General features: G+C 40.2%; 2 protein-coding genes across 8 annotated transcripts in view; one reads left to right on the top strand and one right to left on the bottom strand.

The window, feature by feature from the left end:
• The first annotated feature begins 2036 nt into the window (after positions 1 to 2036).
• Positions 2037 to 9263, top strand: dpy19l1l (dpy-19-like 1, like (H. sapiens)). Its single transcript, XM_080858583.1, has 22 exons — positions 2037 to 2322; positions 3035 to 3059; positions 3201 to 3288; positions 3500 to 3637; positions 3750 to 3870; positions 4136 to 4229; positions 4367 to 4424; positions 4511 to 4602; positions 4755 to 4854; positions 5153 to 5230; positions 5707 to 5793; positions 5926 to 5985; positions 6160 to 6240; positions 6323 to 6424; positions 6570 to 6641; positions 6732 to 6811; positions 6920 to 6944; positions 7095 to 7214; positions 7352 to 7526; positions 7622 to 7721; positions 7998 to 8123; positions 8787 to 9263. The coding sequence occupies exons 1-22, from the start codon at positions 2070 to 2072 to the stop codon at positions 8950 to 8952; spliced, it is 2241 nt and encodes a 746-aa protein (XP_080714709.1). The 5' UTR covers positions 2037 to 2069; the 3' UTR covers positions 8953 to 9263.
• A 1943-nt stretch (positions 9264 to 11206) lies between these two features.
• Positions 11207 to 14433, bottom strand: part of slc4a7 (solute carrier family 4 member 7) — a 54945-nt gene continuing 51718 nt past the window's right edge. For all 7 annotated transcript variants that reach the window (XM_080857579.1, XM_080857584.1, XM_080857581.1 and 4 more), the window contains one exon: positions 11207 to 13858. In XM_080857579.1, coding sequence (XP_080713705.1) covers positions 13777 to 13858 — 82 coding nt within the window. In that variant the 3' untranslated portion in view covers positions 11207 to 13776. The remainder of the gene's footprint in view (positions 13859 to 14433) is intronic.

Here is a 14433-nt window from a genome sequence, read left to right as displayed (position 1 = left end):
AATAATATCTTTTAAACATTTATTCTATACTGTAGTATATCCTTTGTGTTAAAAAATATGTCTGTGCAACTCTGCTGTTCTCAGCATCTAAAATTGCAACTTGGTTTGACTGTTTTAACTAATCAGCAGTCTTCAAAAGACACAATTAGAAAACTTATTTAGCATGGGCTGCATATTGAAAGGAGGCAGTGGTCCTATCTTCCAGGAACGCTCCCTGCCTACCATCAAAGCACCATCATCATCCTGTTTCTAAGCCACTATAGGCAACCCCAACCTCTCTATCACAGGTACACTTCCACTGCCTGTACCCACACAAGGCTATCTACAGTAGGGCTAACCTTTCAAAAAACTCTTTCTGTCCCTGCAGATAGTCCTGTGTCATGTAGACTGCTCTGTAAACCACTGGCTCTCTTGCTGATATTTCTCTCACGAACGCAGGCTGAACTCCCGGTCCCAGAGTCTGCACAGTGAAGAAGACAAGGGAAAACAAACAAACGCTGTGCTCATCTTGAAACCCTGACGGGAAAAGGCGCTCTTGGTGCCCTGGTGTTTGTTTGGGGAGATGGTGAGAAGGTGTCATGATGTCACCACCACTGCCCTGAACTCTGTGGCTCGGTCCAACTCAAATAGATGAGATCAGGGCATCTATCCTGTCCCTCTCTTTTCTTTTCTTAAGCCACACTCGCCAGCCCCACAGCAGCACTGTGACTGCATGTACCCACATAAATGTTCTCTCAAAGGGCTTGCAGTAGGGCTGACCATTTTGTTTGTCCATTCTGTGCTAAACGGCACAGGACTTGATGAGCTGACTTAACTCTGTGTCTGTAAATGACACTGCCATCACAGAGCTATAGTTCACTTAAAATGGGCGCTTTTGAAAACACATGAATGCCTGTGGATGGAATAGTACATCATTTTAATATCCATGAACTTTAATAAATCATCATTGTGCAGTAGGCCTGGACCAAACAATTTTCTAAGCAGGCAACTTAGACGAATGGCCAACATTTATAATTTATAAATGAATCATTAGATCTGATTTTGGACAGCGAGTGTCTTCCTCTCTATAGAAGGTCTTTGAAGTTAGATACGTATATGATACCTATTCATGTAACTTTCCTTTTCAAGGTGAGAGGGGATTTCAAGTGTTGCCACCCTGAAACTGTTCAACTTTAAATCCACAGTGACACCTGCTGGTAACCAATGGAGAAGTTTCACGTCCATGCCACTTTGTCTTTACACCAGCATGAAATAAATTTGCTCAAATTCACTCACAAGATGCACCACATGTGGGCTGTTCATTTAGACAACTGGTTTTGTTTTTTTTTTCGTTTGAGAAAACACTGGAGAGAAGCTGTATTGATCAGACTATTAGGTAGGCTACATTAAATATTGATCATAAAGGCACTGTCATTATAGTCACAAGTTACAAATTCAAAGACTGATACTTGGATACATGGTAAATGTGGGCCCTCTAGCGTTTGTTTGACTTACTTGCATCGTCAGACAACCTTTTAATGATAATCAATAAATAAATGGATGAGGTTAGCCAAAACCAAATATATATATATATATACCTATCATATCCTAATATGAATGCTAATTGAGATATGAAAAAAAATACCTGTTCAGCTATGCTTATGCATGATTGGAACTTTGTGTGCGTGCCATCTAACGTTCGCTTCAAAACATCACCTGACATTCTGTCTATTCCTAAACCGTTGTCTCCAACGTTTGTTACCATTTGAAATAACATCTATTTTTGTTGGCAGAGTACAGATGATGCAGTGGCTTTCCTAAACTCAGTAAGACAAAAAAAAAAACTTAAGACTGAAAAACATTAGCACCTTAGCACTTTCACTGCTGTTACCCGGGTTGCTATGGTTACTGGCACTAACGCATTTTCATTCCTCCAGTTGGTGGCGATGATCAGAAGGCTGTTGCTGTAACTTACTGAATGGGAGGATAGCAACACCACTTTACAACAGAGTAGATACGACTTATAATACATATCAAAATACACACAGCATTTAATTTGCATTAACTTAACGAAGCACTGATATGCAAGCATGGTAGCAAAAACAAGAAGACAGATCGCAAAGGATCAAACGCCACAAAGCAACGGCAAAGATCGGAGTCCGTTTGTGTCGCCTTCACATGCCGCTGGAAAAAGTAGACGCCCGGGAAAGGATGGGAAAGGCAGTGGTGGCTTCAATGTGCTTCAGTCCAAAAGCGGAATGTTTCCAGGATTCGCTTCCATCAGAAGCAAAATTGGCCTGAGTCCCTCAGCTTTCATGAAAATCGGAATCACCCTGGTCCTTGGTACGTGATCTTTGCTATCAGCTAACGTTAACTGGCTAGCTAGCTGCTAGCTACTATTTTAGCCAACACTTCATTCAAAACATTAGCTAGCATGGAATGTTAAATTAGCTGGCTGGATGAAATGAACAGATAACTTGGGTAGATTACACCAACTGTCGTTGACAATTGGCAAGTAACGTTAACAGTTAAGGTTAGCTGGCGTTAGCTAAATGCTTTGTAGCTTTCATTAACGTTATAGCCACGTCCGTTATCGTAAATTGCTAAAGTTATTCCATAGTTCCATCCCCATTGGCTGATATCTATTTTAGCTAGAGTACTGAATTCTAGGGGCAGCAAGGTTGCAGGCTGTAAGTAAGCGTAATATTACCAAGTTGAACAAATCAACTTTTAACGTTGTATACATGTCATAATATTGCAATGAATGCAAACAGTGACGCTAGCTATCCTCGTTAGCATAACCTTGCCAGATAACTAGCTACCGTTATGAGTAAACGTTTGGGAGTATTGTTTATTAACTGGAGAAATTGAGTCGTGGACACGTTGACTGTTTATGTTAACCGCTTTGCCACAGATATCTGTAGTGAAGTCATCTAGTATAATGTAAGTTAACGTTAGACTCACATATATGGCAAATGGCAAGTTTTCCCTGCAAAATACACATGCCTTTCCAATGAATAACGGTAGCATAAACTTGTCTGTGTTTGCATTCTAGCTCTTGTCGCTGGATTCCTTCACTGGTAAGTAGCTAAGGCTCAAATACAACATAAGGCTAGCTAAACAGTGGTTTTGTTTGTTTGTCTCAAATGTAACTTCACCACAATGGCTTTCTACAGCTATCTGACGTTGAGGATGTATCGTATTAATGTCGTCTCTTTTAGGTATCATCTGACCCATCTTTTTGAGAATGATAGACATTTTTCACATCTGTCTGTTCTCGAGAAGGAAATGGCATTTAGGACAGAAATGGTAATATGCTGAACGCAATATCATAATCACTGTTAACCACACACTGAATGCTATAACCATATACTATACATACTGCACCTCTATGAGATATTTCTGTGCGGGGAAGGAATACAATAGTCTGTTGTGAATTAATATTTCCATTAAAAAAAACATTGTTTGATTGTACTTTATACAATAATCCATAACTGCTTTGTACTTTTTCTTTGTCTAGGGTCTTTATTATTCCTACTATAAGACCATTATTGAGGCCCCCAGCTTCCTGAATGGCCTATACATGGTTATGAATGACCGTCTTACTGAATATCCCTTGATTATAAACACCCTCAAAAGATTCAATTTGTATCCAGAGGTGAGATGTGATTTGATTTGAGATATTTTTTGTCATTATGCATATTCTTTAAAGGCGGGGCAGTATAAGGAATATGTATTCAAAAACATCTTCATATCCTTCTCTATGGCAGGTGGTCTTAGCTTCCTGGTTTAGATCATACACCGGAGTTATGGAGTTTTTTGGCATCCAAACCAAGATGTGTTGGTCCATCAACAGAGGAGAAGGACTTGACCCAGTGGAAAGCTGTGAAGGTACAACTACAGTCTAGGTTGTTCGGAAGAGTGTGAAAAAAACCTAAAACAACTTTGTGTTTCTATTCACCTCCAGAATAGTCGGTACATTCCTGTAGCTGAATGTATCTTCCTTCGTGTTTTTAGTATTTCACATATAGAATCACAGGTTTGCAGGTAGACACTGATTAAAAAGTATTTCTAAGTTGATTTTTAAAGATAAGTCGTGGTACTTAGGTTAGTTGGTAGTACCATGGTTACTAACTAGGGTTTCTGTCTTCGCCAGGAATGGGAGATCCAGCTTCCTTTTACGTCACTTTTGTGTTCCTCTTGAACGGTGCAATGATGAGTCTTTTCTTCATCTATGGAACATATCTGAGGTAGAGTTGACCCCTCACTTCTATATCAGGGTGGCCTGTGTATCAGGTCATTTTCATCATTCTGATTTGAGTTCTGCTCACTCAACCATCTCTTCCTTGTTCTTTCTACCTCTCTCTCCCTTGTTCTTACCTTTCAGCGGTAGCCGTCTCGGTGGTATTGTTACAGTCTTGTGCTTTTTCTTTAACCATGGAGAGGTAAGAATGTAGCATTCGTTAATGTCGGTGTTTTATAGTTTGCTGCCTGTGTGTCTTATGGTGTCTGATGGTGTTGTGAATTTCAGAGCACCCGTGTCATGTGGACTCCTCCTCTGAGGGAGAGCTTCTCTTATCCTTTCCTTGTCCTACAAATGCTGCTGCTCACTCACATCCTCAGGTAACTGGGATCAGGGTTCTATTCTCATCAAAATCAGCATTTAGTTAAGTCTGCTAAAAACCTAAACTATAACTATAAAACATGTTTATATACGAATACATACATCAACTGCTGTAATTCACAATTTGCGTATTCTCTCATCTCCCATGTAGAACGCGGAAACCAAGCACAACAGTCCTGGTAGCTCTAGGCATCTCTAATGTGCTCTTCATGCTGCCCTGGCAGTTTGCCCAGTTTGTGTTACTGACTCAGGTGAGGGGGCATCACAGTTTAGAGAGCTTTAGATCAGATTAGAGGGGTAGAGAAAACTGACTTTTTTACTGACTCATTGCTTAGGGCACAGGCCTTTTTAACTACAAAATGAGAGAATTGCCTTTTGGTCTCTGGTTGTGGTTTCAAATTTGTGGGAATCCTTGGTAATCCTCTCTTGTACAAGAAGCAAATGCTCTTCTTTTTTTTCTTTTTTATTACTTAAGCTTGTAAATAATATAGACATGTGATGGGTTGTGTCTTTATTTCTTTAACCCAAATTCTTCTGCCTTTTCCCTAGGTGGCCTCCTTATTTGCATCATACATTCTTGGATATCTGAGCCCTTCAAAGATGCAGTCCTTGTTGGTCACACACATGGTAATTGATTTGTATATGTGCTCCCACATCATGGTGTATGGGAGAATGTGTCAGCATCATCAGACCTGTCTGTGAGGGACTGGCGTGTTAGTCATGGGCCAGCGTGGACATTGTGTGAAGGGTTGTGTAAGCAAACCAGACGGTGCAAGGTGCATTGTGCCAATATGCAGGCTGTGATGGAGGGTGCTGTGTTCTGAATGTGTCACAGATCCGCTAATCTCTTGAGACGCACAGGCTTACTGGTGTGAAATCCAATTGCTCTAAGCCATGCCTATTCTCCTAATCTGTTAAGTAGTGAGCGAGCCTATGACATGATGCTTTTGTGTTGATTTGACTTATAATTGACTATCCAGTCTCCTGAAAGCTCAGCACTTGAACACTATTGGCATATCACATGTATTCCGTAGATTGCTGTTGGTGTTATGAGTTCTTAAAAGGCCATGAATGCTTTAACATGATGCGTGTTTGTTTCTCAGATCTCCCTGAGTGTGTGCTATGTTCTGATGTTTGGAAACGCCATGCTGTTGACCTCCTTCTACGCCTCCTCCCTGGTCTCCATCTGGGTAAGTTGGCCTGATTAAACTCTCCACTGAATAGTACAATGCTGAGGAGCACTGTTAATGTTGCTCACTGTCTGTGCTGCTTACTGTCTGTGCTGCTCACTATCTGTGTTGCTCACTGTCTGTCTCTTACAGGTAATAATAGCGATGAGAGCAAAGTTTGCAGAGCTCTTCCAGACCGGACTCCTTCTGTGGGTAAGGAGAGCCAGGGCATGAAAGCCCAGGTGACGAATGCTTAAGAGTACAACGCATAGTGTGACTTGATAACCCATTTGATTTCTGTACTTCTTGCAGCCCAGGTGACGAATGCTTAAGAGTACAACGCATAGTGTGACTTGATAACCCATTTGATTTCTGTACTTCTTGCAGATCATGCAAGGTCTTGCCTGGGTTGTTTCAACAGTCATTCTGAAGTCCATGCTGTCAATCATTTTGGGTGCCTCGGATGATGTAAGTGCATCAGTAAACTGGAATGAAGGGTAGTTACTGGTCATGTTTTTGTGTTAACGTGATCTTTTGTAATCTCTCCAAGGCTCACATCAGCAGCTTGATCAAGTCCAAGTTTACAGACTACAAAGACTTTGACACCATGATGTACACATGTGCAGCTGAGTTTGACTTTATGGAAGTTGAGGTGGGCGGTGGAATGGCTTTCTGCTTTTTACACAATTCATACACTTTCCTATATTTAGTATGCATTTAGTAAAGTATATGCCCTTGAATTATGTATGTATTTTGTCTATGAACATGCATGTTAAGTCTTCTCTTTCATGTTTTAGACTCCTCTCCGATACATCAAGACACTCCTTCTCCCAGTAACCATGCTGGTTGTGGCTGTCATTGCTGGAAGGGTGAGACCATAACACTTATATGTATATGAGTGTAAATTATTTGATTGAAGAAGAGTTTTGGTTGATGACTTTCTATGGCTTGGTGTGCAGACTGTTAAGGATGCCATGAAGATTCTGAGAGAAAGGGATGTATCAGTCAAGGAGGAGAAGACTGAAGATGACTCTGATGAGTAAGAAACCATCATATTAGTGAAGTCTAGATACTAGGTGCTACTGTAGAGCTCCCTCCAAGTGAACATAAAAAAGTCCCTCACGCTTTGGTGTTTTTCTCTCACCAGACCTGAAATGTCCGTTAGAGGAGAGGTAAGTGAATCTACCAGAAGATCTGATTTACTGCGTGTGTGGGTTTTTGGCCTCTTTCACTGTTTCATATTGTATGTTTATGTTAGATCACAGTTAACAATAGTTGAAGGGTTCTCACAACTCCCTGATCTGTCTCGCTCTCTCTGTTAGCTGGTGTACCACGCCCTGCAGTTGTTGGCATTTGCCGTGCTGGCTGTGCTTATCATGCGTCTGAAACTCTTCCTTACGCCTCACATGTGCATCATGGCCTCCCTCCTCTGTTCCAAACAGGTCAGTCTGTCTGCTCTCTCCTCCATTGTCACTCTTTCACTCCCCTCTCCCAAAGCTGAATTCTGTCTGTTGTTCCGGGAACAAGTGCTTTAAGCTTACTAACCTGTGTGTGTTTTTTAATATTTGGTTTGCCTCAGCTGTTTGGCTGGGTAGGGGAGAAGTTTAAACTTCAGATAATGGTCTTTGCCATCATTTCCATCATGGCTATGCAAGGTGCAGCCAACATGCAAGGCCAGTGGGGCATCATGGGAGAATTCAGCAACGTCCCTCAGGAGGAGCTGCTGGACTGGATCTCGTCCAAGACAGGACCAAGTAGGTCCATTTCTATTCAACCAGATCTGCACCTGTTGTAAACATATCCTGTTCACATGACTTACCTGTAATTTGTTTCTCTTGTGTGTTTTTAGATGACGTGTTTGCTGGTGCTATGCCCACTATGGCCAGTATTAAGCTGTCAGCTGGCAGACCCATTGTTAATCATCCCCACTATGAAGACGCAGGGCTTAGGTGAATGCTCTTCCACAGACAAAGACCACAGGGATACTTATTGACGATCACAGTTCAGTCCTGATTATTATTAAGGCACTTTACTGAGCCAAAGGTTAAAACCCTAGGAGCAAGCACAAAAGTGACAATTGAAAGGACAAGTCTCCCTTTTAACAGGAGCCAACCTTGAGCAGAAATAATGAGGGATATTTTATGAATAAATAATAATTTGCATTATATATTAATATTGTATGAGATTGCTTAGCCCTAAACCCACAGACGTCCTTCTCCTCCCAGGGCACGGACCAAGCTGGTGTACTCCATGTACAGCCGTAAGCCGGCTGAGACGGTGCAGGCCAACCTGATGAAGCTGCAGGTGGACTACTTTGTCCTGGAGGACTCCTGGTGCACCAGGCGCTCGCGGTGAGTGTCCGTCTCTCTGCCCTCCTTGTTTGGTGTTCTGCCCGGATCTATGCCACTCTTGTATCTCATTACATCTCACTGCAATACTGTTGTACACAGTGTCTCTCAGCGCTCAAGATATCGCAGCACCAATTCCTTAGGCCAGTATCCCAGGTATATGCATGATATGAAATGAACAATATGATAGTTAAGCTTCTGATCATATTTAGTAAGCATGTAGTACATTTAGTAAAGAGTTCAGTGTCAGGTCATTCATTGAAAAAAAAAAAAAAACTGTTTCAGATGAGTAAAGTGGATGGCCTACGTTTCTCCTGGCCGACGTGTTTGAAAGACTTACTAGGCGATATGTGCATAGAGCTTGTTATTATTTTCTTACTGCATTTCTGTAGCCGTTTCTGTTGCTCTACTGGTAGAGCAGGGTCCAAACAACATCAGGATCATGGATTTAACATCCAGAGAGCATAAACTGACGAGTAAAAAAATCTGTATCTGTACTATGTAAATGTATTATGTTCTCAATGTGATATGCAGTATGCATTTTAGATAAAAGTGTAAGCTTAAAGCTGAATGAAGAAATACCAAAGGATTTTTGTAAGCTTATACATGGGCAGTAGTGTGTGGTGTCTTTCTGAACACCTTTATGGCTTTTGTCTGGTTGTTTAGGCCCGGCTGCAGCATGCCGGAGATCTGGGACCTGGAAGACCCAGAGAATTCCGGGAAGGCCCCTCTCTGCTCCATCATGGGCCGTGACACCCGTCCACACTTTGCCACAGTCTTTCAAAACAGCATATACAAAGTTTTAAAAGTTCCCAAAAGTAGCCAAAGATAGTAGCTGGCAATAGGCCCGGACAGTTTTTATACAGCATTGCTATTGCTTTGGTACAGCATGTGTATATATATATATAAATTAATATTTTTTAGATCTGTGCACTGTCACCAGAAAATCTGCTCTGTGAAGGAGCGTGTGTTAAATACTTTATTGGTGGTTATATGTCTTAAGACACTGCCTGAAAGGCAGATGGCATATTTAAAATGTGAGGTCCCCCCCCAGAGATTTATTTTGTTATTCATGTTGCTGCTCTTTTTCTGTTCTTGGCCAGTGTAGTATGCTACTACTTATACCTGATAGTATTTCTGTGTCACCCGAAGTGTGGTTACAAATATGGAGGCATCTCCAAAATAAAGTAATAATTCCTTGAGTGTTACATTTAGAACCATTTCTCATCTCACCAAATTTACTCTTTGAGAAAACTTGGACCATAGGATTACTGGCATTGAATTTTGTGTTTCTGTCAGTGTTAGACTGTCATAGGATACATTTTTTCCAGCTCAGTATTTTGATTTCATGCTGAAGAATGTTATTTCTACTTGATTTTTTTTCTTTGTTTGTTGTATAAATATTACGCTGATTTTGTTTACAATTTCAATGTGATTTCATTTCTTATTCTTCAACCTGTGACATTTCCTCTCAGAATTAATTTTTATTGTAATGTCAGTGTTGAGCTCTGCTCTGATCTTCACTGCCAAACTAAATAATCTTGTTCAGTTATAGACCTCAGGAGAGATCAGTAGAGTGAGCCAGTCCTACATGTTTGTCTTCCATGTCAGTACTTCTCGGAACATCATCCAAGTCCAAACATGTTATAGATAGACTCCTTTGCACAAAATAGGCCACTATATGAGTAAGCTACATACTGCACCAAAACGGTTTCAGAGGTCAAAGTGCCAAGTATTTTACCTTTTAATTTAGTTTTAGAAAAAGGCTAATGAACAATCACCTCCGCCTGTTAACATGTTTCTAAAGGTGCTTCTGCAGGAAGCATGAAAAGGTTTGAGTCTCAGGTTCAGGATTGTGGATTAAGGAAAACCATTTACCTGTTCATATGAGCAAGCTCCTGCTGTATGAGTGTTTCATGGCTTAAGCATACAAGCAGTACAGTTTAACCCTAGTGGGCAGGCAGGGTCAAATCTGGTGATGCCAGGGACCAAGAAATCAGTACTGCACTCTTACCAGCCACCTGACTGGCGCAGTGACCACTCAGGTGAACCCTGAAGTTGCTGATTATGACAGAAGCTAAAGTACCATCCAATGCATACTGCCCATTTGTGTGTGTGTGTCTGTCTGTTGGTTTTCTTGCTTTTTCACCTTATTCCAGACAAAGGGCCTTATAAGGAATGCCACTAGCCGTGGCGTCGCTACAGGGTCATAACAGGCATGCATAGATGGTGGTTCAGTGTCACCTGGCATGCAGGACATTTCAGTGATCATTTGTTTTTGCACCTTATGGATGTCAATTTTGTTCAATGAATTGTTAGCACTGTGAGTTTAGGACTGTTTTGGAAAGTCAAATTCCATGTTTTTCTTTTTCTTTTATAAATGATTCAGTTGTTGCCAAATGTGTTGTCCTCAGTATTTTATATAAATCCTTGTAGATTTAATTGAATAAAAGTGTTGCTTTTCTGATGTTCCAAGCATTGATGTTTTTTTTTTTTTGTTGGTTTGAATATCACTTTTAAGGAACGACTGCAAAGTAATGTAAAAGACTGCTTTATGACCACAATTATTTGGTAATAATACTATTTATTTAACTCTCCCTGACTAAACCAACTATATGGTCCACTTAAAGAATGGTCTATATTGGTGCAATCAGTGCTGGCCTTATTTTTAATTATTTCATCAACAAACAACAACTAAGTGTACGAGAAAAGTCAAACGCTTAGCTAATCACTATAGTAATATTGACAGGTAACATATTTTCTTGTAACTTGCAGTTACGTGTGACTGCATATAACATGGCAAATTTCAGTTTTGTGTGGAAAAGAAAGGTTTGATGAAGAATATAAGGTTGAGTTATCAAGTTTAAGCAAATAGTCCCCAGATATACAGTGTAGTAAAACAATCTATTTTATGTCAGACTTAGTTAATGTGCTAATAATGCAGGAATAAAAGTGGACCTATGTTTATGTTTATTTTATGGTTTGACTTACGGGAACCACTGCTCTATACAGAGAATACATAGACCACAATACATGATTTTCTTGAGGATAAATATAGAAATTCAAGCAGTTGACATTTATTATGTGATCACCTTTATTGCTTTTCCTTTTTGAGAATTTAATTTATAAATCAGCTACAAAAAAATAGCACTTTTTGCGCATCCCTCTATTTGTATAATATTACAGAGTTTCTGAGCAATGTTAACCAAACAGATAACCAAAATCAAGACTTTTCATTACTGCTCAAGACTACACAGCACAAGTGACACCTGTCAGTCACATTGACGATTGATGCCCAGCCACTACAGCATTGACATCAATCAGCCAGGCTTGCTCACGATGGCTGGCACACTACAGGAGAACTTCTTATGGGGTAACATGAGGGCAGTGATACAGTGTAATACAATGCACATAAATTCATGCCATGGTCTCCCTACTCCAGGCAAACTCTGTGCCCACCAACCCCCTCAACAGGCACAAGTACCTGCTAAACATAAAAAAGGATTTAATGCACTTTAAATGAGAGCAACCTGAACAGAAACACGATTGATTGGCAAACTGGGTCCAGTAAATTGCTTGCGGTGTGATAACTTCTTTTATGTATAGAAATGAGTAAATAGCAAAAACGAATTAAATCTGAATCTAGGGGGAGAAAATAAAAGAAATAAAAAAACCTACACAAGGGCATTTTTCTCTTGTCGATTATGACTGAGTATAATTAATAAAAAAAAGTCAGTGACTAAGGGTTCTACTTGTGATAATATATTACTTTTTTTATGATTAGACAGGTTTTGTGTGCAAATAGCTTTGAATATTTGCGACAGAATACATAGTCACTGGTTGTGTGACAATTAAAATCTGAACTAGTTAAACTGAGCGCTGCAAAATAACTTCAGGTGTAGCACTACAAGGATACAGTAAAACAATAATAAAAAAAAGTGAAAAAACTAAACAAGTCTTTCTAGTCTAACTTTTTAAAAAAGTGACAAAAGCATTTCAATTATGGGAGTAAAAAAAAAAATATTGGAAATAAAATTATTTGAACATTAAACTTTGAGCACTGGGTAGAAAATAAAAGTCATGAGCAGATACCTTAGCAAAGCAAACGATCACATTCTTGTCCAGTGTAAAATCGGAGGGGGGACGGCGATCTGACAAAAATTACACTGCCAGAACACAGGACAAGGTAAGACAGAGAGAGAGAGAGACAGAGAGACAGAGAGAGATAGAGGCAGGGCTCTTATGGAGAGCCCATTGATTCCTGAGACTGCTCTAAGTAGATATTTTAAATAAGGTACATGTGGTTTGTCCAACTCTCACGAGGGCACGCGTACCTTGTGTAAAGTGCAGCGTTACACATGACAGGAGCAGAACACAATGAAAGACCCGGGACACCCAAGCCAGTGTCCCCAGTCCCTTCCGCCCCTTCACTTCCTACAACTGCAAACTTGACCATAAAATAAATTAAAAGACAATAGCAATAATAATGTCGTAGTATAAAATTATTCCTTTCCTGTAACACTAAATAAACCACATCATATGTAGACCACATCAAACAGCACTTTGCCGTCTGTATTACATATTAGCCGATCAGGGTTTATAACAAGGTGAACTACTTATTTGCATGGTGTACAACTGATCTATCTGTCTCGAAACCTCTGTAGAACACAACCTACAGCACAATTGGCTGAGTAAAAAAAGAAAAACATTGTAATTCGTATTTAATTTCATTATTATACATTTTGGTGAGTAACTGCTTACATCAACAACTAACACTACTAAAGTGTTTAAGATTTTCAGAGAGGGAGGGGAAAAAAGCTTGAATGATTGCTAACAAGATTAGCTGTGTTTTTTCCACTTTTCTCTCCACAATCTCTACGAAATGTTATGTGCGCATCTGCAACTAGCCGTACTGACATCAAACAAGCTGTGCTAGCTGAAGAATGAGCTACACTCCCTCCCTCAGATTTACCTAGTTTTCTCTCTCCCCCTCGCTTTCACTCACTCATTTCTGTACACACACACACACACACACACACACACACATAGACATTCACCTACACAAACACACACAGAGACATTCACACACACAAACACACACACATACACACACCACTGTAGAGAAATCTTTACAGCTGATGTTGCACGTTCTCTGAATCTCACAATTATAACTTCAAATGTTCCTCCAATGAGCAGCAACTGCCAGAAATCAAACTTCAGCCATGGATAAACATCCACCATAAAACAAAATGGTGTAATGCTCCTTGGTTTCCAAACCAAGCTGACATCTGGGAAAAGTACAAGTAAAAATTTTCTTTTTTGAAGAGTTGAGCTCTTACAGGGGCCAAACAGCTCTCTGTAGAATGTCTGACAAATAAATGGATTCATTATTTTAAAAAATAAAATAAAAATGAGAATAGAACAAAAAACATGACGACTTGCTTCTAACATTTAAGAAAGGTGTCAGAAGCCAAATGCATACAGTATGAATGGGACCTGTCTCCTATGTGTCAGCCTGACTTTGGTTTGGCTACGGCCCTCCTGTTTGCCAGTAAGAGTGAGGAGTCTTCTGGTGCGCAGTGTGACATCCTCCACCTGCCTCGAGTCCTTCGAGACAGTTTTGCCCTGCTGCTGAAGCGCTCGTCCTCCCTGGTTGTCATAACGACGTCTCCGTGCCAACAAACTTGTCCCCCTGCTCATCCTCGATGTTGATCTGGATGCTGGCGGTTTTCTCCTCGCTGAAAGGGACGGCATGGGGGATAGGGTGAGCATCTTATTTGTGAAGGTATTTTGGAACTTTTAACATGGTTTTAGGAGACCCATCATGCAGTCATCTCCAAATTACATGTTCTAAACAACGTTTAAGAAATGTGAATAAACTAATAAATCTTGGTATGATTATCTAAGAAGAATGTCTCACTTGTTAACCTCTAAAAATATTCAATAAACTCATTGCACCTGCAAATAAGCCACATGATGTAAGAATCCCTTCAAATTCTCTTATTAGAGTAGCAATAAAATATGTCAATCAAAGACATCGTCTTCACCCTCTTCATCATTACACTGCTATGCGGTGACTGAGGCAGTGTTGTGGAACCCACAAGCATGCAGATTTTGATGAACTCCGCAACTTATTTTCAGGTATTTGATTTGGCAAAAGCCTTTCGATAGACTCCTCTCACACATCCTATCAAAAAGTCATGCTAGTTTCTGCATTCAACAGTAAGGCACAGTGATTAGGGTGAAAGCACTCTCATGCTGACTCCGTGTTATTTGACATAGGCAAACAAGCTAGCGATAGGAGACTGCACCA

The sequence above is a fragment of the Sprattus sprattus genome (assembly GCF_963457725.1).
Source record: "Sprattus sprattus genome assembly, chromosome: 19".
Classification (NCBI taxonomy): domain Eukaryota; kingdom Metazoa; phylum Chordata; class Actinopteri; order Clupeiformes; family Clupeidae; genus Sprattus; species Sprattus sprattus.
This window is presented reverse-complemented; position numbering and strand designations above follow the sequence as displayed.